At 38.7% G+C, this 26,174-nt stretch overlaps 1 protein-coding gene across 4 annotated transcripts; it reads right to left on the bottom strand.

Moving 5' to 3' along the window:
- Positions 1-564: 564 nt before the first annotated feature.
- Positions 565-25,647, bottom strand: LOC104231706 (putative disease resistance RPP13-like protein 1). 4 transcript variants are annotated; one of them, XM_070156676.1, is made up of 5 exons: positions 25,471-25,647; positions 21,367-25,370; positions 21,191-21,271; positions 20,957-21,026; positions 18,609-18,806 (listed from the first exon to the last, which is right to left on the bottom strand). In XM_070156676.1, the coding sequence occupies exon 2, from the start codon at positions 25,359-25,361 to the stop codon at positions 21,396-21,398; it is 3,966 nt and encodes a 1,321-aa protein (XP_070012777.1). In that variant the 5' UTR covers positions 25,362-25,370; positions 25,471-25,647; the 3' UTR covers positions 18,609-18,806; positions 20,957-21,026; positions 21,191-21,271; positions 21,367-21,395. The 4 variants fall into 4 exon arrangements, with proteins under 4 accessions (XP_070012776.1, XP_070012775.1, XP_070012777.1 ...); XM_070156675.1 differs by lacking the exons at positions 18,609-18,806; positions 25,471-25,647 and adding an exon at positions 565-648 and having other exon boundaries at positions 21,367-25,464; XM_070156674.1 differs by lacking the exons at positions 18,609-18,806; positions 25,471-25,647 and adding an exon at positions 16,242-16,327 and having other exon boundaries at positions 21,367-25,464.
- Between the last annotated feature and the right edge of the window lie 527 nt (positions 25,648-26,174).

Here is a 26,174-nt window from a genome sequence, read left to right as displayed (position 1 = left end):
TTCGTAAAAATCATTGACATTATTTATATACTATTTTTAAGAAATGAGTTAAACGCATTCTTAAATAAATAGACCATTTGTTGTTTCGAAGGAGAACTAATTACAAGATGACTAAATAAAATGATATTACGTGTAACGTAGTATACATCTGAACCATTCGCAATATTCCAACATCGTAAACGTAGAGGATTATATCAATTCACCTTTCACCTATGGTTATACACATAACCGTTATCACGCCATATACAAACAAAATACAACTTACATCATCTAGCTTTTGTTCGGATATTTGACGAGATACGCTAATAATGTAATTTCTTGATATTTATATACTATCCTATACTTAGCCAACCATATCACAAGATTTAAGTAATGGCCAGCTTTCTGCCATATTCCCTAGCTTAGAAATTCAAAAATAAATGTCATCACTAAACTTCAAAATAAATGAGATTACCGCAGAATTTATACTACTTTAAAAGGCAAATTGACAAATAGTTTATCATGTCAAGTATAATACTATATTAACCAACTAAAACAAAATTGAAACATAACTAATAGATTTAAATGAGTAGAGGATATAATTGCAATTCTAAACTTCATTTACTTACGATGTTGAAGCTTTTCATGACATGATCTACAGATATGTACCTGAAAATGAGGGTAAAGGAGGTAAGGTTCAGCAGTCACAGCAGCAACAAAACCAGCAGAAAAGTGCCAATGATTTAGCAGATTTGAGCCAAAAACATCAAGAGTCGTGAAAACAGACGAACATCAACAGAAATTTTATGAAAATTTCAGATCCAATCAAACAGTATCACCAAACAAACCCAGACAGATATGAGGAAACCATATTTCTGACTTCTTTTATTTTTCTTTTTTATTTCAGATTCTGTGTGTGTGTTTGCTTTTTTTTTTTTCTGTTCTTCTCTTCTTTTCTGTCCTCTATATCTGTTCTGCCTATCTGTTCTCTCTATCTCCTCTCTATCTCTTTTTTTCAGTTTTTCTCCTCTCTCTCTCTCTCTATCTGTTCCTTTCTATTATGTTCTCCTTTCTTTCTTCTCTGTTTTTTTGTATGTTCTGCCCTCTCTACTGATTCAGCCCCTTTTAGATCCTTTTTTTTTATGTATATCTCTCTCTCTGTCTCTATTTTTTTCCAGTCCCAACCCCCTTCTTTATACAAGTCTGCCCAACACTCCTTCTTTTCAAAAAAAAAAATCAGAAAATCCCAATCAAAATCTGTTTTATTACTTTAAATCCCATTAAGGAAAACTTTTTTCTTGATTTTCAGCCCCTTCCACTTCCTTTGGCTCCCCATTAGGATTAATTAATAGCTATTAACATTCCACTACTAGCACACTAATACTAACATATTATTCTTACTGTTTCATTCCCAAAATACCCCTGAAAATCCCTTAATATTACTGTCCCCAGACTAAAACTGCTCAAATTTAACAATTATCTAAACTAAACTATTTAACAGCTAATAACCAATTCCTAAAATAAATCAAACAAACATTCTATCCTCACAGATTGTACCAAACAGGAAAATGCAATAGCTAATTGATCCATCATACCAAATGTCTAATAGCTAATAGACAAAGACTAAATTCAAACTGGAACTAACAGACTGAACACTGAACTTGAATAAAAAACATATTAACACCACACAGAACTCAGCAGAACCATTTAAACTGAAATTCAAAATTGAACTAAGATCAAACAAATGCAGGAGCATTGTCAGTATATTGACAAGGTCCTGAAACTAATTGCCCAAAAATCAACATACACAACAAATGTTTGACAAACTTTCTGTTTTAACAAACGAGAGTGAATTAACTGAAGAAACTAATTAATGGACATGCTTGTAACAAATGACAACAATCAATTCAAAATAGACAAACAGGTTGTTTCAATCAGCATTAACAGGAACATGAATTTATAATAAAATAACTAATCGATGAACTTAATCGAGTCGATTACACACATTGTAAACAATTACAACAAACAGAAATAATGCTAGAATTCTATATAATAAACGGGTATAGTGGATATGAGACAGAATTAAGTAAAAACAGGAAAATTATACAGATTACTAAAACAGGCAATAATACACACATAGGGTACAAAAGAAAAATAGGAAAAATACCTCTGATTCTTCAAAATTATACGGACACAGGCTCAATCTTGGATTCGGACCTTTTGAGGTTGAACAGACTTTATTCTAAGTATTCGCAATTGAGAATACCTCGATTAAAGTCTCTTAGACCTCAATCCCTCATTTAATTTGGGCAAATTCCACGATTTGGATTTTTAGGGTTCCTAATTCTTTGATCTAAAATTCGAAAATTTCTAGACATATTCGAACCAAACCAACGGTGTTTTAGGCACGAGGGAGGTCAGGTGGATAACTGGTGTGAATTTGGGGTAGGTTGGGGTAGGGTTAGGTTTTACTCGAATCTTCCAATGAAGATTCGAGCAGTTCCAGGAAGATTCGAACCATGCTACTAACAGGTTCATGACGAGGATGGACAGGTAAAACTATGGTGTTAATTTGGAAGCCATCGGAGAAAGTTGGGTTTTCAGACCAAAACTTGATCGAAGATTTGAGATGTTGTGGCCTGATTCGAGGGAAACTAACACCAGATCCAGAAAGATGGTGTTGTGAGGAAGCTATGTTGTTAAGATGGGTTCATTTGGACCACCGGAACCGCCGTGAGGCGATTTCCGGTGGGCGGTGCACGGTGGTGGACGGTGGGGTTCATCTGGTCTCTCGAAAGAGACGATGAACAGGACATGGGGGGGTGTTTGGTTTGGGGGTGGGGTATGTTTTAGGACTTATATACAAGGTAGGGTGGATGGACCATGGCCGTTGGATCAATTGAGATCAATGGCCTGGATCAATTCTCTTAAAAGGAACGATGTCGTTTTGAATTTGGTTGGGGTATGGTTTGGCCTGGGGTAAGGTGGATCAGGTATAGAGGATTGATCGGTACCGTTGGATCTAACTGATCAATGGTCCAGATTGAAAGCATTCAAACGGCGTCGTTTAGGAGACTGTTGAGAGATCTGGTCCTGGACTAGGTCATTACACATTTTGGGCCTGATTTTTGTCAATTAAAACGGCCCAACCCAATTTTTGTTTCCTATTTTCCCTTTAATTCCTAATTATTAAATTCCTAATTTTAATTATAAAAATCAAAATCACCCTTACAAAAATATTAATTACCCTTTAACAACCACTAACACACAAGAAAAACATTAATTACACAATGACACATTTAAATGATAAAAATAAGATAAATGAATATTTTTGTTTTCCCTCTTCTTTTTTTTCTTTTTTGTAAAACAAACCTGTTAATTCCTAAATTAAAAAACTAAATCCTAAATGCACATACAACACATATTATATTATTTTTATTTTTATTGTATTTTAAATGCATTAATAATTACACACGCACATATACGTATGCAAACAAACAGGAAAACCGTACAATATTTCCTAAAAATAACACATAATTAAAGAAAAGACCTAATTTAAGGAATTATCTTGGAATAATTTCTATAAGGCAAAAATCACGTGCTCACAGCTGCCCCTCTTTGTCCGAAAATACAAAGAGTTTTCGTACAAAGATAAAGTGAGCGGATACGAGCGATTTTTGTCTGTTTGACTATTCCGTGTGAAGCATTTTTTGAAAGATTTGACCGAACCTTGCTTCAAAGGTTTCCTACATATCCCTGGCTAAAAGGGAATCAGGTCAATGTAGTTCGGAAAGTTTTGGTAGCTGGGACTACCATGGGATTGCTGTTACTGTTGTTGCTTGTTGTTGCTACTGCCTCCCGATCTCCTTATTACACCGTGCCAAAAGAAAATAAGAAGCTAGACTAAGCTAGGAATTACAAAATCTTATCTGTCTTCCCCTTGATCTGGTTGCCTTACTCATTGTCGGCTTGTGTTTTCTCTGGTGCCTTTCTTTCCAAAACTGCTAGGGATGACACTGGACCTTTGCCTTTTTGAGTATAAGTTTTATTATTCCATTCTGTCTGCTGGGGACGCTGCTTTCTGCATTAAAGCTGGTTATGCTGAGGAATTTTGTTATAACTCTCCTCATTACTGACTTCTGCTTGATCTTGAAATGTATTCCTCTGTTCCACAGGTGGGCTCCTGACTTCAATCATATCCTTAAAAATAGCACCTCCATCCTCCAGGCGGGCTCCTGATTATTTCAACTTTAAAAATAACAACCTCCGTTCTCCAGGCGGGCTCCTGACTTCTTCAAATTCTTGCATTCTATCACCTCTATTCTCCAGGCGGGCTCCTGACTTTGACAACTTCTTAAAATAATTCAACCTCCATTCTCCAAGCGGGATCCTGACTTCAATAACTTCTTAAATTTTATCACCTCTATTCTCCAGGCGGGCTCCTGACTACTTCAACTTCTTACATTTCTCTTCCTTGTTCTCCAGGTGGACGCCTGATTGCTAATACTTCCATTGCTCTTCCTTGTTCTCCAGGCGGACGCCTGACTGCTAATACTTTTCTTGTTCTTCCTTGTTCTCCAGGTGGACGCCTGACTTCTGATACTTCCGTTGTTCTTCCTTGTTCTCCAGGTGGACGCCTGACTTCTGATATTTCAACTGTTCTTCCTTGTTCTCCAGGTGGACGCCTGATTGCTAATACTTCCATTGTTCTTCCTTGTTCTCCAGGTGGACGCCTAACTTCTGATATTTCAATTGTTCTTCCTTGTTCTCCAGGTGGACGCCTGACTTCTGATACTTCCGTTGTTCTTCCTTGTTCTCCAGGTGGACGCCTGACTTCTGATATTTCAACTGTTCTTCCTTGTTCTCCAGGTGGACGCCTGATTGCTAATACTTCCATTGTTCTTCCTTGTTCTCCAGGTGGACGCCTGACTTCTGATATTTCAACTGTTCTTCCTTGTTCTCCAGGTGGACGCCTGATTGATAATACTTCCATCGTTCTTCCTTGTTCTCCAGGTGGACGCCTGACTTCTGATATTTCAAATGTTCTTCCTTGTTCTCCAGGTGGACGCCTGATTGCTAATACTTCCATTGTTCTTCCTTGTTCTCCAGGTGGACGCCTGACTTCTGATATTTCAAATGTTCTTCCTTGTTCTCCAGGTGGACGCCTGATTGTTAATACCTCCATTGCTCTTCCTTGTTCTCCAGGTGGACGCCTGATTTCTCCCCTTACCGGGTGTTTCCTGAAACAAATATTGTTTTTGCCCCTGTTTCAACTCAAATAAAACTTTGTTAGTTTAAGGCATTGTGTTTAGTTGTGGCATTCTTGCTGAGGGTGGGGTTTCTCTTTGTCCTGTTTTACTGCCTTGGAGTGGTTGAAAAGACTGGTTTGTCCTTGTAATTGATCCTTAACCGTAGGATCCCCAACTGTTGTTTTCACTTCAAACCCTTTCAATTGTAATCATATGTCTCTCCTGACATTACTGAACCACTTTTCTGATTCAACTTTTCTTACACCCATATCTTATTTTCATCTTATTACTTCCCGCCTATCGTGGCCGTATTTTGCATTATGCAATCTTGAATCTTGGTAGTATACCTTGACATTCCTTTTTATTTGTTTGGAACGAAACTTACCTCAAAAGCTTTAGAAGAGTAAGATTATTAGTGACGAAACATGACGATTTTGACAATTAAGAATGAAAAGGAAAATCCAAATTTGGATGACTGTTGAAGAAGGAATAAGGAACTTATCTGATTGGAGTTACTGGCACCAATGATCAGGGTATGCATTTTGGATTAATCAGCCCAGTCTTTTTAACCAATCTCCTTTTCAATTGTTTCACTTTGCTTTCCCAAAATTTCCACAACCCAATTTCACTTTTTGCCAATTTACAGACCTTGTCCGACTTGTAGTATCTTAAAGAGTTTTCACCGACAGACCTTCCTCATTTATTTATTTTTTAATTCCTTTTCACCTTACGGTGCCTGCGAAGGTTTTCACCAATAAGACTCTCTCATTTTACTTTCTCTCAGATTTCTGTCGTCTCATGGTGCCCGTGCGGGTTTTCACCTATAAGACTCTCTCATTTTCATCGCTTTTCTTGTTTGGATCAGAGTGTTGTGAACCATCTCCATTTGCTTGACTCGGCATTTTTCTAATATTGATCGAAAGGTCTTTTGGTATGTGGTTGGAATGAAAGGGTATCAAAAGTTAAATAATTTTGATATGGGTTTAAAAATTACAACTCTTGGAATCATTTTTCTTATTGCCAATACAATTCCTGCATCAGTTTCTTGATTGGGGGTCTCTTGATGTTTCATTTTATGCACATTATGCATATTATGCACCCTATGACCGAGCCGTGAGGCGCCTACGTATCCTCTTTGAGGAATCAGGTCAAACGTAGTTTACTCCATAATTTTCTTTTCTCTTTTTTTTTTATATTATTAATGATTCCAAAAGAGGGTAGGAAAGAAACAAAATATGGCTCAAAAGGGGGAACAAAGGATACAGTATTTGGATAGCAGAATAAATTGCCTTTGTCATTCCAATCTTCGAAATAATGCCAAATACAAACATTCAATAATTATACCAACAAATCATGCATAATATCTCTTTACCGCATCGGAATTGATACCCATGTCTATGCATTTTCCTTCAATATCTGTTAAACATAATGCACCGTTGGAAAATATTCTGGTCACAATGAATGGTCCTTGTCAATTCGGGGCAAATTTGCCCTTTGCTTCAACCTGATGTGGAAAAATACGTTTCAGCACATGTTGACCCACTTCAAACTTTCGGGGATGCACCTTTTTGTTGTATGCTCTTGCTATTCTTCTTTGATACAGTTGGCCATGACATACTGCTGCCAATCAGTTTTCATCAATCAAGTTTAACTGTTCCAAACGAGTTTTGACCCATTCATCATCATCAATCTTAGCTTCGGCGACGATCCGAAGAGAAGGAATTTCAACTTCTGCAGGAATTACCGCCTCAGAGCCATATACCAACAAATAAGGAGTTGCTCCTACCGAAGTGCGAACAGTAGTGCGATACCCCAACAATGCAAATGGTAATTTTTCGTGCCATTGTCTTGAACCTTCTACCATTTTCCGAAGTATCTTCTTTATGTTTTTGTTAGCTGCTTCGACTGCTCCATTCGCCTTGGGCGGATATGGGGTAGAATTGTGGTTTACAATCTTAAACTGTTGACATACCTCTCTCATTAAGTTACTGTTAAGATTAGCACCGTTATCTGTGATGATCACCTTCGAGATTCCGAATCGACATATGATATTTGAGTGAACAAAATCGACCACAACTTTCTTGGTCACTGATTTGAATGTTTTGGCCTCAACCCATTTGGTGAAATAATCAATGGCTACCAGAATGAACTTGTGCCCATTGGATGTTGCCGGATCGATTGGTCCAATGACATCCATGCCCCAAGCGACGAAGGGCCATGGTGCTGACATTGTGTGCAACTCGGATGGTGGAGAATGAATCAAATCCCCGTGTATCTGGCATTGATGACATTTGCGCACGAAACTGATACAATCTCGCTCCATGGTAAGCCAATAGTAACCAGCTTGGAGAATTTTCTTTTCCAACACATATCCGCTCATGTGGGGTCCGCAAACTCCCGAATGTACTTCAGACATGACAGTCGTAGCTTGTTTATCATCTATGCATCTTAATAATTCAAGGTCTGGTGTTCTTTTATACAAAACTCTTCCACTTAAGAAGAATCCATTTGTCAACCGTCTAATGGTTCTCTTTTGATCCCCGGTGGCTCGCGCTGGATATATCCCCATTCTGATATACTCCTTGATGTCGTGGAACCATGGTTCACCATCAAATTCTTCTTCAATCATGTTGCAATAAGCGTGCTGATCGTGGACTCGAATATGCAGTGGATCCACATAAGGTTTGTCTGGATGGTGCAACATTGATGCCAGGGTAGCCAATGCATCGGCAACCTCATTATGGGTCCTTGGAATATGCCTGAACTCCACTGATCGAAACCGCTAACAAAGATCATGTAAACATTGTCGGTATGGTATGAGCTTCAAGTCTCGTGTTTCCCATTCTCCTTGAATTTGATGTACCAGAAGATCCGAATCTCCCAAGACCAAGATTTCCTGGATGCCCATGTATGCAGCTAGCCTTAATCCCAAAATACAAGCTTTATACTCAGCCATATTATTGGTGCAATAAAATCGAGTTGAGTTGTAACAGGATAGTGATACCCAGTTTCAGAAATGATTACAGCTCCTATCCCGACTCCTTTCATGTTAACAGTCCCATCAAAGAAAAGTTTCCATCCGGGTTTTCCAATTTGCTCCATCTCACCGATATGCATTACTTCTTCATCGGAAAAATAAGTTCTCAATGGCTCGTACTCCTTGTCGACCGGGTTTTCGGCTAAATGATCGGCCAATGCTTGGGCTTTTATTGCATTCCGAGTCACATAGATGATGTCAAATTCTGTGAGCAATATCTGCCATTTTGCAAGTCTCCCTGTTGGCATAGGCTTTTGAAATATATATTTCAACGGATCCAGACGCGAAATGAGGTAAGTAGTGTAGGATGACAAATAGTGTTTCAATTTCTGAGCTACCCAAGTTAGGGAGCAACATGTCCTTTCCAGATGAGTGTACTTAATCTCATAAGCTGTGAACTTCTTGCTAAGGTAGTAGATGGCCTATTCTTTTCTGCCGGTGAGGTCATGTTTCCCCAGTACACAACCAAATGAGTTTTCCAAGACTGTCAAGTAAAGAATCAAAGGTCTTCCTAGTTTTGGTGGAACCAGCACGGGTGGGTTTGACAAGTATCCTTTTATCTTATCAAATGCTTCTTGACACTCATCAGTCCACTTGACCACAGCATCCTTTTTCAACAATTTGAAAATAGGCTCACAGGTTGTCGTGAGCTGAGCAATAAACCTGCTGATGTAATTCAACCTCCCTAACAAACTCATTACTTCAGTTTTGTTCCTTGGAGGTGGCAATTCTTGGATGGCTTTGATCTTTGATGGGTCTAGCTCGATGCCTCGCCGACTGAACTATGAATCCCAACAGTTTTCCAGATGGAACACCAAATGCGCACTTGGCAGGGTTAAGCTTGAGGTTGTACCTGCGAAGTCTCAGGAAGAATTTCCTCAAATCCCCAACGTGGTTGGCCTGATGCTTTGATTTTATGATCACATCGTCCACGTATACCTCAATCTCCTTATGTATCATATCATGGAACACCGTGGTCATTGCTCTCATGTAAGTTGCCCCGGCGTTCTTCAAACCAAATGGCATTACCCGGTAGCAATAAGTTCCCCATGGTGTGATGAATGCTGTCTTTTCTGCATCTTCTTCATTCATTAGAATTTGATGATACCCGACATAACAATCCACAAAAGATCCCATCTCATGCTTGGCATAATTATCGATCAAAATATGGATATTGGGTAATGGGAAGTTATCCTTCGGACTTGCTTTGTTGAGATTGCGGTAATCGACGCATACTCTAATCTTGCCGTCTTTCTTCGGCACCGGAACGATATTGGCCAACCAAATAGGGTATCGAGTGACTCGAATGACCTTTGCCTCCAATTGTTTGGTGATTTCTTCTTTAATTCTCACACTCATATCAGGCTTGAACTTTCTCAACTTTTGCTTGACAGGAGGCACCATTGGATCAGTGGGCAATTTGTGAACCACTAAATCAGTGCTCAAGCCTGGCATGTCGTCATATGACCATGCAAAAACATCTTTGAATTCGATGAGTGTTTTAATTAACTCTTCTCGGATCTTTGGTTCAAGGTGGACACTTATTTTAGTTTCTTGGACATTATTCGTGTCCCCTATATTGATGTCTTCGGTATCACTCAGGTTAGGTTTAGCTTTTTCTTCAAAATGAATTAACTCTTTACTAATCTCTTCGAAAGCCTCATCCTCATCATATTATGATTCATAATCACAATATACTTCTTGAATTATTATTTCGGAACCAGATTGATTTTTAAGACTGGGCTGAGGATTCCTTATGCATGCCATATCACTAGAGCCAGTGTAAAAAGAACTGTACAGAAAAAAGAAGAAAAAGAAAAGAAAACTATCAGGAACGATAATGAAAAGGAAACTGTATTTTCATTGGATGATGAAAGATAACAAGGTTTGCACACTTCAAACAAACTGTAAGACAAACATTGGGATTACAACCCTGAAGTAACCCAAACAAACTGAAGGAAAATCAAAATAAACTACCAAGACTCCTTTCGAATGGGGAGAGAAGTGGCTTTCCAGTTATTAAGCCTTATCTCTGTCCCGATGAATTGAACTTCTGCGTTACTAGAACCTTCACCGCTTTCCACCATGTTCACATCATCAAACATCTTTTCAAATCTTTCAATTAATTCCTCCTCAGGATTAATCATGGATTTAGGAATTGTTGTTATCGGGTGATTTTTGGTACCGGACCTGACAAAAGATTTTGATAGATGTGGGACTGGCTTTGGAAGGACCCACGCTTTCTGTTTCGATTTTTTGGCCTTTCTCACGTCTGTGACAGTGGGTACGAATCCCAAACCAAATGTTCCCCAGTTCTCGGGGAGAGATACTGGTTGTGTAATGCCTTGCAAAGACGAGCCCAAACCTTTGCCGGGTAAAAAACCATTCTTTAACATTTCATAGGCTACCATGACTGATGCAGAGGTTATCTTTGGATTCGGAATGTATTTCCCCTCTGGAATTTTCTCTACCAACATTGTGTCGGAAACCTAGTAAACCCATGGTCCCTGGTCATTTTCTACTCCCTCAATCGGTACAATGGCATTGCCGTGAGCATTTAAACTGTCTTCCCCATGCACAACTATTTCATGTTTATCCCATTCAAACTTGACCACCTGGTGTAGTGTTGACGGGACTGCTTTAGCAGCATGGATCCATGGTCGACCCAACAGCAAATTATAGGAAACAGCTATATCCAACACCTGAAACTCCATTGTGAATTCAACTGGCCCTATTGTCAGTTCCAGCACTATGTCGCCAAATGAATCTCTGCTTCCTCCGTCAAATCCCCGCACGCAAATACTATTCTTCTGGATCCTCTCCTCTTTTATTTTCAACTTGCTCAAAGTGGAGAGAGGGCAGATGTTTGCGCTTGACCCGTTGTCAACCAACACCCGGGTCACTACGGAGTTTTCACATTTCAAGGTGAGGTAAAGAGCTCTGTTGTGCTCAGTACCTTCCACAGGCAATTCATCATCAGAAAATGTGATTCTGTTTGCCTCAAAGATTTTGTTGGCTATTTTTTCCAAGTGATTCACGGAGATCCTGTCAGGAACGTGTGCCTCATTTAGGACTTTCATTAAAGCTTAACGGTGCTCGTCAGAATGGATCAGCAATGACAATAATGAAATTTGAGCGAGTGTCTTTTCAATTGTTCCACGATAGAATAGTCATGGAGCTTCATCTTTCTCAAGAATTCTTCCGCTTCTTCTTCTGTCACAACTTTCTTCATTGGTGTTGGATTATTTTTAGTTTTTCTTAACTCTTCGGGAGTAAAACATCTTTCCGAACGAGTCAAGCCTTGCACCTCACAGACTTCTTCCTTGACTTATTTTCCTTTGTACATTACCGTCACCCGTTCGTAGTTCCATGGAATGGCCTTGTTGTTGATCACTGGTAACTGGGTTACTGGCTTGATAATAACCCGATCTACACGGGCTCCTTCCACGACTATGATGGGTTTGTTAGCGACCCCTGGTACAATCACTTTTGATCCTTCCTACTTCGTAGCAACTTTGCTTGAAGATCCTTTCTTAACTACCACAGATGGTTCATCACTATTTTTGTTCTGCTTAGGTACCGACTTCTCCTCTGCTAACTGCTCGTCTGGCTTGGCTTTATGAGACCGAATCATCATGACGATTTGTGACGGCTTCTTTGTTTCCCCATCAGCCCATACTATTTCTATCATATTGGCCTCCTGATGGGCTGGCATTGGATTTCTGTTGATATTGGGAGCTTCGGGGGTTTGAACTTCAATTTTATTAGTATCAATCAGCTCTTGTATTGCATTCTTTAAATGCCAGCATTTTTCTGTATCATGGCCTGGTGTACCAGAACAATACTCACAGCTAGCGGTGTAGTCCAGATTCTTTGGAGGAGGATTGGGAAACTTGGATTGTATCGGCCTTAGCATGTCTAGCTGTCTCAACCTGTGGAACAGACTAGTGTAGGATTCTCCCAATGGAGTGAAGGTTTTCTTTTTCTGCCCCCTTTCACCCCTGAATACTTGATTAGGTCTGAAACCTGGTCCGGGATAGGTTCGCGGATAAGGGTAGGTACTTGGTATGACAGGAGCACGCCAATTAGCGTGGGCAGGTGGCTGATTGTATGTTTGCGCATGGTTGACGGAAAAATGAGGTTCTGACGGGTGATAGTAGGGTTGGGGTGAATTGTGGTGGTAAGTTGATTGGTGGGATCGATGTTGATTGTAGTAATGAGGTGAATCTCTAGATCCTGACCAAGTTCCTGAATCAACCATCGTCGCCTCCTCCCTTTTCTTCTTTCCAATCCCTCCTACTCCGCCTTGAATAGCTTGAGTAGTTGCCTTAATAGCCGAATAACTCATGATTTTATTTGTCTTGAGGCCTTCTTCCACCATACCTCCCATCTTCACTACTTCGTTGAATGATTTTCCTATCGCTGAAACCAAATGGGCATAGTAAGTTGGCTCCAAGGCTTGTATGAAGTAGTCTACCATTTCACTTTCCTTCATATGAGGATCCACCCTTGCTGCCTGTTCCCTCTACCAGAAACCATACTCTCTAAAGCTTTCATTGTGCTTTTTATCAAATTTGTCAGAGATAATTGATCTGGGATGATTTCCAGATTGTATTGGAAGTGATAAGCAAATGCCTGTGCCAGGTCATCCCAGGTGTACCATCTCCCATGGTCTTGGCAGGTATACCACTCCAAAGCTGATCCGCTCAAACTTTGACTGAAGTAAGCCATTAATAATTCGTCTTTTCCCCCAACTCCTCGCATCTTGCTGCAGAAACCCCTCAACTGGGCTACTGGATCGCCGTGCCCGTTATATAGATCAAATTTGGGCATCTTGAAACCAACTGGTAATTGTACATTTGGGAATAAACACAAATCCTAGTAGGCTACACTGACCTGCCCTCCTAACCCTCACATGTCTCGGAACGATTGTTCTAAGCTTTTGACCTTCCTGAACATCTCTTCTTGTTCAGCATTTTTTACTGGCTTGTCAATTTCGGTTGGGAAGTCAAGACGGGGAGTAAATGAATGGATTTCGGAGGCTTTGAAAGTGGGCTCCGGGGGGTAGTATTGGTTGTCCTGGGACTGGAATATAGGCTCACTAGGAGATTTGTGGAATGTAGCCGGGGGAGGTGCTACGAAGACAGGAGTTACTGGTGGAGGAGGGTATGGAACTGGTTTAGGAGGTGGAGACTGCGGTGTATGAGAGGTGGTGCCTCGGTAGTGTTGGTAGATGGGGAAATTCGGGGATAGTTCAATGGTAGGATTATCCTGAGTTTGGGCTAGTGATGGGGTGGAGGCGGGGTTAGCTGGGTAAGATGGGGGTGATTGCCCTGTAGACCAGGCCCGGTACATCTCAGCCATTTGTTGCTTAAGTTTAAGCATCTCTTCTTTCATTTTACCAACGTCCATCTCCTCTATCTCAATACCTGTGTCGACATCCGATATAGACATGCTTTCGGGTATTGGTCCTTTTGATCTGGTGTGATAATGATAATATGCTTGTATACTCTTAGAGAAACTAACTGCTTGTATTCTGGAAATGAGCAAACTTGTTAGTTTAGAGAGTTTAACACATATATAATCACACGTTGAGATGCAATGTTCCTAGACAAATAACCCTTTTCTATTATGCATTTGCTCGGCTGCTTGTGTCATCCCAGCTTTTCTTGACCTTTCTTTTTATTTTTACTCACTCTTTATTTTATTCTTTTATGATTGTGGTAGAATCTTATAGAGATTGCCTACGTATCATGCCCCCGCATGAATCAGACTGTGCGTAGTTCCGGCGTAAAGCAATTGTCAACACTTTTATTTATTCTTGAAATAATACAAAGATGGAACATACATTACATTTGGAAAACATTATAAGAAAATGGTTTAAAAACTCGACACAAACCCAAATCAAATAAAAGACATAACTCTCAACAGTTGGGAACATGCTCCACTCCCCACTTTTGTTTTTAATCATTGATCATCTGCTCATGGTGGGGCTTGACCCGGATGACCTCCTAGCGTACGATACATTCTTTCTAACTCCATTGCCAGATGACGGGCAAAAATAGGTACATGCTCTATAAACCTTTCATAATCCATCCCTTGGTAGTGTACATAACTTTGAGAGGTGTAAACCGCTAAATCATGGATTTGGGCCCTGAAATCTTGGAGACGTTGGTCTTGGTTTTGCAGTTTCTGTTGGCGAGTGGTGGCTATATCTCTTATACGGTCTTCGCGATCTAGAGCTGACTCTAATTGAGCTCAGAGTCTGGCCTGATCGAGTCTTGCCTGTGCTCTTTCTCTATCGATGTCCGCGTGCTGATGTTCCCTATTGTATCTTCTTGCTTCTTCCAATTGTGCATGAAGTTGGGCTTCTGAATGCATCCAATGGTCTTTCTCTTTCTTGAATTGTGCCATGTCTTCTTCGGATTTCCTTACTTGGCGTTCCTTATTAGATCTGGCCTCCTCGTTTAATTGTTGGATTCTTTCTTTAGCTTTGCTCAACACCTTTTTGGTTTTTGTCAAAATGGAATGACAACCTTGCATTTTTTCCAAAAGATTGGCGATGATTATTTGATCTTTCCAACTTCTCATTGGTGTTTCAGAAGCATTCTTCACTTTTTGAAATTGAGCGTGAAGATTTTTATTTTCACAAGCCAGACTCTTCTTTTCCCCTTCTACTTCTTGTGCTTATAAGTCTTTCTCTAATTTGAGGTTCCTCAAATTTTCCTTCAATGCATGAATAGTTGCTTTGTATCCCTTTTCCTTTTCTCCCCAAATCAATCGCTCTTGGATTTTATCGTTAAAGGTTTGAACATGGGGTCTTTTTATTGGCCTTCTTAGATCGGGTTCTGGTGCATCATCCACGCGGGATCGTTTCTCAAACCATCTTGCATATCCTGGATTTATCTCGCCTTTTGTTGTGTCTGGAACTTGAGTATCATCTTTCAAGTATCGACATCCATTCCACATCTGCTGAATTAAAGCCTCGGGAAGAGTGGCTTCGGGATGTAACTCAATTACTTGCATACTCAAATCCTCATCATCAGGCACCACTTGGTATCTCGCTAGTTGTCTTAGAACTCTCTGTGGCGCATATGGCTGGACGCTTCTCAATCCCAATAGCAGCAAATAACTATTCAAGGTTGACATGTCTATCACTTCTCTTGTCGGGAGCCATCCCAAAGTCCACTCAATTTGACTTGCCGTTAAGGATCTTAGATGAGATACCCAGGCTTCCATCCCTTCTGGAGACTTATAATCTTTTATTCTTTCTTCATAACTTTCGATAAAATTATCATTGCTTGGACCATACTGTATGAACTTGGGCTGATGTTGGAGATGTTCAATCATCCACATTTGCAACAAAATTTTGCACCCTTCGAAGACCTTTGCCCTCGATTTACATAAAGTCAACGCCCGATAAATGTCAGATAGAATGATCGGGGTAAGGGTGTGATTTTCCTTGGTAGTGAGGACCTGCACGATTTTCGCTGTGCGAATATCAATTGTTCTCTCTTTGTTTGGGAAGACCATGATTCCCAGAAAAGCCACCATGAAAGCGAAGCGACGGTGAATCTGCCAGGTGTCTTTGTTCTGTTTGTTAGTAAGGACCTTCTCATGAATTTCAAATCCGTCCGGCTTTCCGAACCTTGAATATAGGAAGTTGAAAGAGCAACACTCGTTGACAACATTGCTTTTTCTGATTTGATTACTGATGTTCAGAAGACCAAAGAATCGATGCACTGAGGGAGCCTTTGGGAATATCAGATTTTGATTTCTCAAATCTCCGTCAATACCAGCATATCCAGCTATCTCTTCTAATGTAGGAGTAAGCTCAAAATCAGAGAACCGAAAGACATTGTGAATAGGGTCCCAAAAAGTTACTAATGCCGCAATCAAATCATCACGTGGTTTAACTTTCATAATATCTGTGAGAGTTCCCAAATGCTTAATGACCCATTTTTGACCATCTTCTCCTAACTCATGCCACCACATCTGAAGCCGAAATAGAAACTCATCTACATCTTCGAATGGTGGGTTTTGGGTGGTGCTCATTTTGTATCTGCGATTTAATTTTAACAAAATCAAAACTTATTTTGAAAACAGACACTCATAAAAAAAATCATTTTTTTTATTTAACATTTTTTATTTCAAAATTTAAAACTATTTTTGGAATTTTCTAAAACAACCCATTTTATTTCTTGGCTCTCACAATGATTTTTTTTTAAATTAAGCTGGTCAACAAGCAAATCCTAGGCAAATGAATGCACAAGTAGCAAGTAGGATGCATCAGGATGGTCCTTTCATTTCGGGTTCACCTGTCCTAGACAGACTCAACCCCTGTGTTGAGTCTCCAAGGTCAAATGTACATTATGCAAATAGACGTTCCTACTAGGGATCCGGTACGAGGCTGAGTTATTCTAAGTGAAAAACCTGAGGCAGATTGTTCTAAACCTGGCTTACCCAAACGGACAGTTTGAGCCGAAGTGGGGGCAACGTACCGGGAGCACGAAAGTCTACCCGGCCTAGTTACTTGTCCCAACTTCGTCTTATTTGGTATGACCTTTAACAGAAAGGTGGTCACGCGCACGTGTGCACCATAAATTCAGAAGACTCAGAAAGAAGGAGGGTTTCGTAGCAGTTTTATATACACAATTCAGATAATATTGAAGCGGTAAAAGGCAACATTTAGCACCTTAAGCATGAACATGTAAAAATCAGATGATAAATAAAGCCAACTATAACAGTTATTTTAAGCTTGAATTCTTAAACCCTGAACCAGTGGTTCTGGATCAGTACTATTCCCCAGCAGAGTCGCCAGAGCTGTCACACCTCCTTCTTCCGCCCCACGCGAGGGGTGCAATGAGTTTTCTCCAATTAAAGGACAGTCGAAACGGGATTTGTTTATTTATTTCAGGGTCGCCACCTGGGAATTTTATGGCATCCCAAGTCACCGGTTTTAATCCCGAATCGAGGAGAATATGACTATGTTTGTCATTCTGCGAACCAGAAATCCGAGTAAGGAATTCTGTTAATTCGGGAGAAGGTGTTAGGCATTCCCAAATTCCGTGGTTCTAGCACGGTCGCTTAACCGTTTTTATACTTGGCTTAATTATCTTGATTTACTAAATACATTTTTTCTTGTTGCATGATTTTATTACCGCCTTTGTTTAGATTGTTTACAATTATAGACCTTCCTTGAAACGAATCACGCGTACGTATATTCGTATTATATATTTTTTATAAATGTAAAGAATCGTGTCACGCATACGTGTACACAATAAGATTGAGAATATTTTTATATTTTTATTATAAAAAAAACTTATGTTCGAAATTGTGCTTAAAATAAAATTAAGAACATTTCGTCGCTCTCGTATGATTAAATAGTGAACTGCACATCTCGGGTTATATGAAATTAATTTAACATCCTCCGAAGAACCCCTTTTTATTAAAAGTTTGCTCGAAGTTACGCGAACGCATAATCCGAATTGCCTTTAGAAAATGTAATTAGGTCACGCGAATGAATCCCTAATTCCACAAAATATTCTTGCTGGTAATATAAAATTTCTACAAATTTTTATTATATCCATCTATTTTAATGTGAAAATCATGGGAAATCACTGATTGAGATGCCTCTAGATTTTCTTGAAAAGAATTTAAAATTTATTAGGTGTCGACCACAGGTTATATTTTAAACGTATGAATTATATACCTCAAAACTATCTAAATTTAATGAATTAATGATATGAAAAATAAATAACGTGCAACTAAATTTATCATTTTATTAGTTAATACAGTATTCGTATACAAAAATAAAACAAATTACATGCAAAACTAGGAAAGAATTAATTGGATAAACAACTAATATTTTTCGAAGAATTTTCATTGTTCTATTCGGAGCGGACTCTTTTTGTATATCTTCAACTTAAAATGTTGCAATTCGTATTTATAAATCTCACCCCTTTCTCAACAACTGGTTTTTAGTTCAAAGTTCTGATTATTTGGTTAATTTTGCTTACGATGATTGAATTTGTAGTATACATCTGAACCATTCGCAATATTCCAACATCGTAAACGTAGAGGATTATATCAATTCACCTTTCACCTATGGTTATACACAACCGTTATCACGCCATATACAAACAAAATACAACTTACATCATCTAGCTTTTGTTCGGATATTTGACGAGATACGCTAATAATGTAGTTTCTTGATATTTATATACTATCCTATACTTAACCAACCATATCACAAGATTTAATTAATGGCCAGCTTTCTGCCATATTCCCTAGCTTAGAAATTCAAAAATAAATGTCATCACTAAACTTCAAAATAAATGAGATTACCGCAGAATTTATACTACTTTAAAAGGCAAATTGGCTAATAGTTTATCATGTCAAGTATAATACTATATTAACCAACTAAAACAAAATTGAAACCTAACTAATAGATTTAAATGAGTAGAGGACATAATTGCAATTCTAAACTTCATTTACTTGCGATGTTGAAGCTTTTCATGACATGATCTACAGATATCTACCTGGAAATGAGGGTAAAGGAGGTAAGGTTCAGCAGTCACAGCAGCAACAAAACCAGCAGAAAAGTGCCAATGATTTAGCAGATTTGAGCCAAAAACATCAAGACCCGTGAAAACAGACGAACAACAACAGAAATTTTATGAAAATTTCAGATCCAATCAAACAGTATCACCAAACAAACCCAGACAGATATGAGGAAACCATATTTCTGACTTCTCTTATTTTTCTTTTTTATTTCAGATTCTGTGTGTGTGTGTGTGCTTTTTTTTTCTGTTCTTCTCTTCTTTACTGTCCTCTATATCTGTTCTCTCTATCTCCTCTCTATCTCTTTTTTTCAGTTTTTCTCCTCTCTCTCTATTTGTTCCTTTCTGTTCTGTTCTCCTTTCTTTCTTCTCTGTTTTTTTTTGTATGTTCTGCCCTCTCTACTGATTTAGCCATTTTTAGATCTTTTTTTTATGTATATCTCTCTCTCTGTCTCTATTTTTTTCCAGTCCCAACCCCCTTCTTTATACAAGTCTGCCCAACACTCCTTCTTTTAAAAAAAATCAGAAAATCCCACTCAAAATCTGTTTTATTACTTTAATCCAATTAAGGAAAACTTTTTTCCTGATTTTCAGCTCCTTCCACTTCCTTTGGCTCCCCGTTAGGATTAATTAATAGCTATTAACATTCTACTACTAGCACACTAATACTAACATATTATTCTTACTGTTTCATTCCCAAAATATCCCTGAAAATCCCTTAATATTACTGCCCCCAGACTAAAACTGCCCAAATTTAACAATTATCTAAACTAAACTGTTTAACAACTAATGAAGATTCGAGCAGTTCCAGGAAGATTCGAACCATGCTACTAACAGGTTCATGACGAGGATGGACAGGGGAAACTATGGTGTTAATTTGGAAGCCATCGGAGAAAGTTGGGTTTTCAGACCAAACTTTGATCGAAGATTTGAGATGTTGTGGCCTGATTCGAGGGAAACTAACACCAGATCCGTAAAGAGGGTGTTGTGAGGAAGCTATGTTGTTAAGATGGGGTCATTTGGACCACCGGAACCGCCGTGAGGCGATTTCCGGTGGGCGGTGCACGGTGGTGGACGGTGGGGTTCATCTGGTCTCTCGAAAGAGACGATGAACAGGACATGGGGGGTGTTTGGTTTGGGGGTGGGGTATGTTTTAGGACTTATATACGGGGTGGGGTGGATGGACCATGGCCGTTGGATCAACTGAGATCAATGGCCTGGATCAATTCTCTTAAAAGGAACGATGTCGTTTTGAATTTGGTTGGGGTATGGTTTGGCCCGGGGTAAGGTGGATCGGGTATAGAGGATTGATCGGGACCGTTGGATCTAACTAATCAATGGTCCAAATTGAAAGCATTCAAACAGCGTCGTTTAGGAGACTGCTGAGAGATCTGGTCCTGGACTAGGTCATTACACATTTTGGGCCTCATTTTTATCAATTAAAACGGCCCAACCCAATTTTTGTTTCCTATTTTCCCTTTAATTCCTAATTATTAAATTCCTAATTTTAATTATAAAAATCAAAATCACCCTTACAAAAATATTAATTACCCTTTAACAACCACTAACACACAAGACAAAACATTAATCACACAATGACACATTTAAATGACAAAAATAAGATAAATGCATAATTTTTTATTTCCCTCTTCTTCTTTTTTTTTTTTTTGTAAAACAAACCTGTTAATTCCTAAATTAAAAAACTAAATTCTAAATGCACATACAACACATATTATATTATTATTATTATTATTATTTTGTATTTTAAATGCATTAATAAAATTACACACGCACATATACCTATGCAAACAAACAGGAAAACCGTACAATATTTCCTAAAAATAACACATAATTAAAGAAAAGACCTAATTTAAGGAATTATTTTAGAATAATTAGTATAAGGCAAAAATCATGTGCTCACATCGCTGACATATCGACCTATATGACTGGGAAAAGATTTGTAAGTACATTAGCATTACGTTATGTTATCAGCTTTCAACTCACACTAGACAGATGAAAGCTCAAAATTGAACATGTTCAACTCTAAACCACCTCCTTTCTCAACTCAGTGGAAAAAGGGAAACGACAAGAACAATACGTTGCTATTAAGATGAAAGTTCAAACACTACCTGAACTAAGAATCCTGAAGTAAGATTCTTCAAAGTTTGAAAGACAATGCATATCCCGCGGTTCACATATCTGCGTATATGCATGGTAAAAGATTTATCGTTCATTAACATTACATTATGGTACAAAACTTTCAAGAGCAAATTATTTCAATGTTCCTACCTATACCAGGTTTCTTTTACAATGTTTCAGCACATTTATAAAAAATTCTGTAGTTGCAACATATTACTACGTACCGTTTTTTTGTTATCTAACTTGAAATTCATCCCTCTCTGAAGCTGATTACACGGCGTCATAGTGGAAATGGACACTATACACTGCTCAACATGATTTAATAATGAAAAAGAAATAATAAACAAGCCAATAGAAGTAATGAAAAAAAGAAAACTACTGAGAAAGAAGAATCACTTACATCTGTTGTTGCACCATTCCTTTTAATCATTACAGGCATTCACCATCGATATATATTTCGGATATATGAGCAAAGTAACCCCCCTTCTCAAATTCTAGACGTGGTTTTCTCAACGGACATTCAGAAATAGATAGTTCAAAGATGGAAGGTGGCATTCCTTTTAATGGTAGGGGTTTGAGATTAGGACAACGATCGATACGCAGCTCAATGAGGGAAGAGGGCAGCGCTAATTCTGGAAGAGAATGGAGATTAGGACACTTGTCGATCCTTAGACATTGAAGCGAAGTGAGGCTCCTAAGACCTTCAGTCGGTAGTGAATGGAGCTCAGGATGATCATATAATGATAGGTAACAAAGAGAAGAGGGAAGCCCTTCTTCCAATAGTGACCAAACTTGAGGTAAACTACCAATAAGTAGATGTATAAGAGAGGTGAGATTTTTGAGAACTTGGCTGCTCAATGTTTTCAGATTGTAAATCATAAGAATTCGAATTGAGCTAGGAAGCTCCCAATTTTCATCAGCAAGAATCTCTTCATCACTGCCATCATGAAAGATGGTTAACTCTGTGAGATAAGGGAGTCTCTGTAAATGCCATTGCTTTCGGCCATGCACCAGTTTCTTGCAATCGTCGATCACAAGGACTCCTAAGCTGAACGGTAAACCTTCTTCAGGAAAGGACTTGATTTCGGGACAATTATGCAGTTCCAGTTTTTTAAGAAATGGAAGGAGTTCCTGCATACGTTCTGGCATCGACTTCAGCTTCTGGCAGTCTCTAATAACCAAAGTATGCAACGATGTCATCTGAGTCCCGCGTGCCACTGAAAGTATTTCAAGATTCTCACATTTATAAATACCGAGAACTTCAGTCGCAGTGGGAATCAAAAGCCTTGTAAGGCGGGGGCAACCATCCACACTCAAAGAGTGTGCTCTTGGGACCAACTCAGGTAATATATCATCTATGGAATGACACCTATGTAATCTGAAGCTCTCGAGAAACATGTTATGTCCGCTAGTAATCATCTCACTAACTGGCGACTCCAATTTCAACTTCCCACAACGATACATCCATATTCTCTTTAGAGTATCTGGTAGACTGCTAATAGGTAAGGAGGTGAGAGCGTGACAATCAATAATATATAGTTCAGCTATCTGTTTCAGCCCCTGAAGTTGGGATGTAAACAACTCAGCACGATTAAAAAGAACTCCAAGCTTAGGAGAACCAACTACTCGAAACATTTTTAAATATGGAAGTTGAACAGGTGTCTCCAAAATGAGTTGAGGACATTTTGAAATGTTCAATTCTATCAAAGAAGAAAGATTTTCAGGCAACTTCCCCATCAACTTGGGGCAATTTTCAATTGAAAGGTCCCGAAGTATAGGGAACTCTCCATTTCCAAGTAGATGCCACTGCTTCCACTCCAGCATCTCTGAAAATTCCAGCTTCTCAAGAGAGTTAAAGGGCTTATTGAAAAAAGAAGTGCCATAGAATTCTTCGGTCACCTCTAATACTCGATGCATCCCTTTAATAGTAAGGAATTTCAAAGAAGAAATTTGTCCTAGAGCTGGCAAGGAATCACAGTCCTTGCACTTGATAAGAGACAATTTCACCAGTTTAAGAAACGAAGGATAAGCTAGCCAGTTAGGAAATTTTGTCCCTCTATATCCAGTGATTTGGAGTTCTTTTATGTTTGTATCTGGTTGTAAATCATCAAGTATATCTCTTTCAATTTGTGAATTGTCAGCAATACTCTCACTCCACTCCAATGATAACTCCTCAATATATTCCTTCTTCCTCATGTTTGCCTTCTGAGCTTCCTTTCTATCGACCACATTTTGCAATGCTAAAACCGATACAGAACCATACAAGTTATGTAGTTCACCCAACTCTCCAATTATTGAACCACTGTATCCACCCAGAAGAAATCTAGCTCCCCGTAACACGTGGAGGCTTTTCAACTTACTTGGATGTAGAGACAACTTCAAGAGAGAACTGCCGCTAATGTCAAGATGACGCAAGCTGATCAAGTTTTCCAATTGCAGCGGTAACTCTATGAGATAATCACACGATGACAAAAGTAGTGTCTCTAAGTTATACAATAGACAAACTGAATCTGGTAACATTTTTATCATTGTCCGAGAAAGATCCAAAAATCTTAGGAGTTTTAATTTGATAAACAAGACACTTGGCAACTCCTTGATAGCATAACGAGACAATGACAATGCCCTTAAGGATTTTAGTGTTGGCAATATGTTATGCAGCACCCTCTCGCTTAGCTTAATTGAACTATGTGGTTGGATACTTAACGGAAGCAATGTCCTCAATTGTTCCAATTTGTAAAGGGGTTTCAACTTCTCAAGGTCACCATGGTCCATTGAATATGACAGGTGTCGACTTCTTTCCAACGTATGAGATGGTTCGTTGTCTTCCAACCTGATACAAAGTTTTGCAGATGCAATTTGAGCCAAATCATTGACAAGGTCATGCATTTGGTATTTCTCTATGTTGCTTCTTTGAGTAGAATTTGGGACCCTTTCAAACAATGATCTTGATTTCAACTCGAGAAAGCATTGGATGCTAGAATCTTCAATATTTTCATCTTTATGGAACCGCTGTATGAGACCATTGGCAATCCACAAATGAATAACTTGTTCTTTGCAAAATGAATAATCTTTGGGAAATATTGCACAATAGGAAAAGCATCGCTTCAAATATGCAGGAAGATCATTGTAGCTCAACATCAATGCTGGCAAGATGCCATTTGGACAGTTTGGTAATTCCCATGTTTCGCTTCTTAAAATGTGCCTCCACTCTTCAACATCCGATTTGGAGCGTAACAAACCAGCAAGTGTCTTTAGAGCTAACGGCAATCCATTGCATTTGTTTGCAATTTGTATTCCAACATGTCTAAGTTTTGAAAGGCCCTTAGGATCCCTGTTTTCTAATGCATGTCTTTCAAATAAATCCCAAGAAACTTCACCCGACAGAGTCCCGACCCTAATTGGCCCACTTCCCATCATTAAGGCAATGCTTTCTTTGCGTGTCGTCACAACGATCTTACTTCCTTTCTCCCCTTGTACAAAAAGATTTCTCAAGTCATCCCACTCATTATAGTTCTCATTCCAAATGTCATCTAAAACAATAAGAAACTTTTTTCCCTTTAAGTTTTCCTTCAATTTTATCTGAAGCTGATTAAGATTGTTATCAATCATAGAGTCAAATGAGCCAATTTCTTGAAGTAACCCTTTTGTTATTCTAAAAGCATCATATGGTTCAGACACACAGATCCAAGCTTTCAAATTAAAATGGTCTTTCACCTTGTTCTCATCGTTGTAAACAGCTTTAGCAAGTGTTGTCTTGCCAACCCCAGCCATTCCAACTATAGGAATTACAGTCAAATTTTTTCCGTTTGCATCAACAGACAATAAGCGGTCAACCAATTCCATTATTTCATTCTGCCTACCAAAGATATCAGATTCATCAACCACAGAAGTTGAAGGTTTTCTAGTTTCTTGTTTACTCGAGTCAAGATATGCCTTTAGGTCAAGGCGACCAATTTGCTTTTCCAACTCCTCCAATGTTTCAATGGCGTCCTCCAACTTCTCCTTTATGTTAAGGAAAAATTCATCACTCAAGCACAAGTTGAGGTCACTTACTTGCTGGTTGCTTGTTTCTCCAAGATTTTGATACTGACCTTCCACCTTAACTCTCAGAACTTCATAATTGATTTCTTCCATTAAGTTTTCGGCACTGTCCACAGCATCTTGAAGCTCAATAAGCCACTGGCTCACGTATTGATTTGATGCCTTCTTATTCTCTGCATCACATAGAACAGCCTGAAGACCAAGCAAGGTAATTCTCAGCTTCTTTAATAATCGAACATCATGTTTGTCCCTCTGAAACATCTTCAGCAGCTCGCCCTGAGGAGCAAGCCTATCAAAGAGAACATTCAAAGCTGAAGATAGAAATGCACCTCCAACTGCTAAGCCAATCTCCATTTCTGAAAGCTGCAAAGCACAACAAGGAACAAGAAAATGCTTAAGAACTTGGAGAACATTAATATTCCTATCATAAACTAGCTAGTAGCTACTAAAAACTTTATTTTACCTGTTCAATGCCAAGAGTACCTCTCGAACTAGTATGGTTTGTCTAACTGCCTTACTGTGTGCTTTAGCAAATGTTATTTTCAATTGCTATGACTGTATATAGCTAGCAGTCATGGAATTAGATGATAAATTTTATTTTTCTCTTTCAAAAAAGAAATTCATGTGTATTAGTGCTAGGTCTGCCTTTTGCTTTTATCAAAACTTCATTATAGGGCATGGTGGGGCCTACCCTAAAAGTGTTCTTGAATTATATTAGAATTCTGTTATTAATTATAGCTTAAGTTTGGACTGATCCTCTACATTCTTGAAAGTGGAATCCTAAGCACTACGTTTTTTGTCTCGTTTTCACAACTTAGCTGTCTCCCTCTTTATTTTGATATATATTAAAAGATCAGAAAATTTAAAGGTACAGAGTTTTGCATTATTTTCTAAACTTGCTACTAAAGCAACAGACAAGTGCTTGGTAAATAGTAAAACTAAGCTGGACACTCCAAGAAAAAAAGTAGCATATTGAACAAATACAAGAAAAATCAAGAAGTGTAGATTAAGGGCTAGTCCCAAATAATATTGAATGAAACAATAGAAGGCCTTTACGGCCTTTAATTACCACAGCAAAAATTTGTAAAAATTATATGGGGTAGCCATTTTTTAAAGTGGTATTTACTTAGTGTTACAAGTTCAAAAGTTAAGGATATGTAGTCTTGA

Source organism: Nicotiana sylvestris, chromosome 9, assembly GCF_000393655.2.
Source record: "Nicotiana sylvestris chromosome 9, ASM39365v2, whole genome shotgun sequence".
Lineage (NCBI taxonomy): Eukaryota > Viridiplantae > Streptophyta > Magnoliopsida > Solanales > Solanaceae > Nicotiana > Nicotiana sylvestris.
The sequence above is the reverse complement of the archived record's forward strand: the minus strand, read 5'-3'. Positions and strand labels throughout refer to the sequence as shown.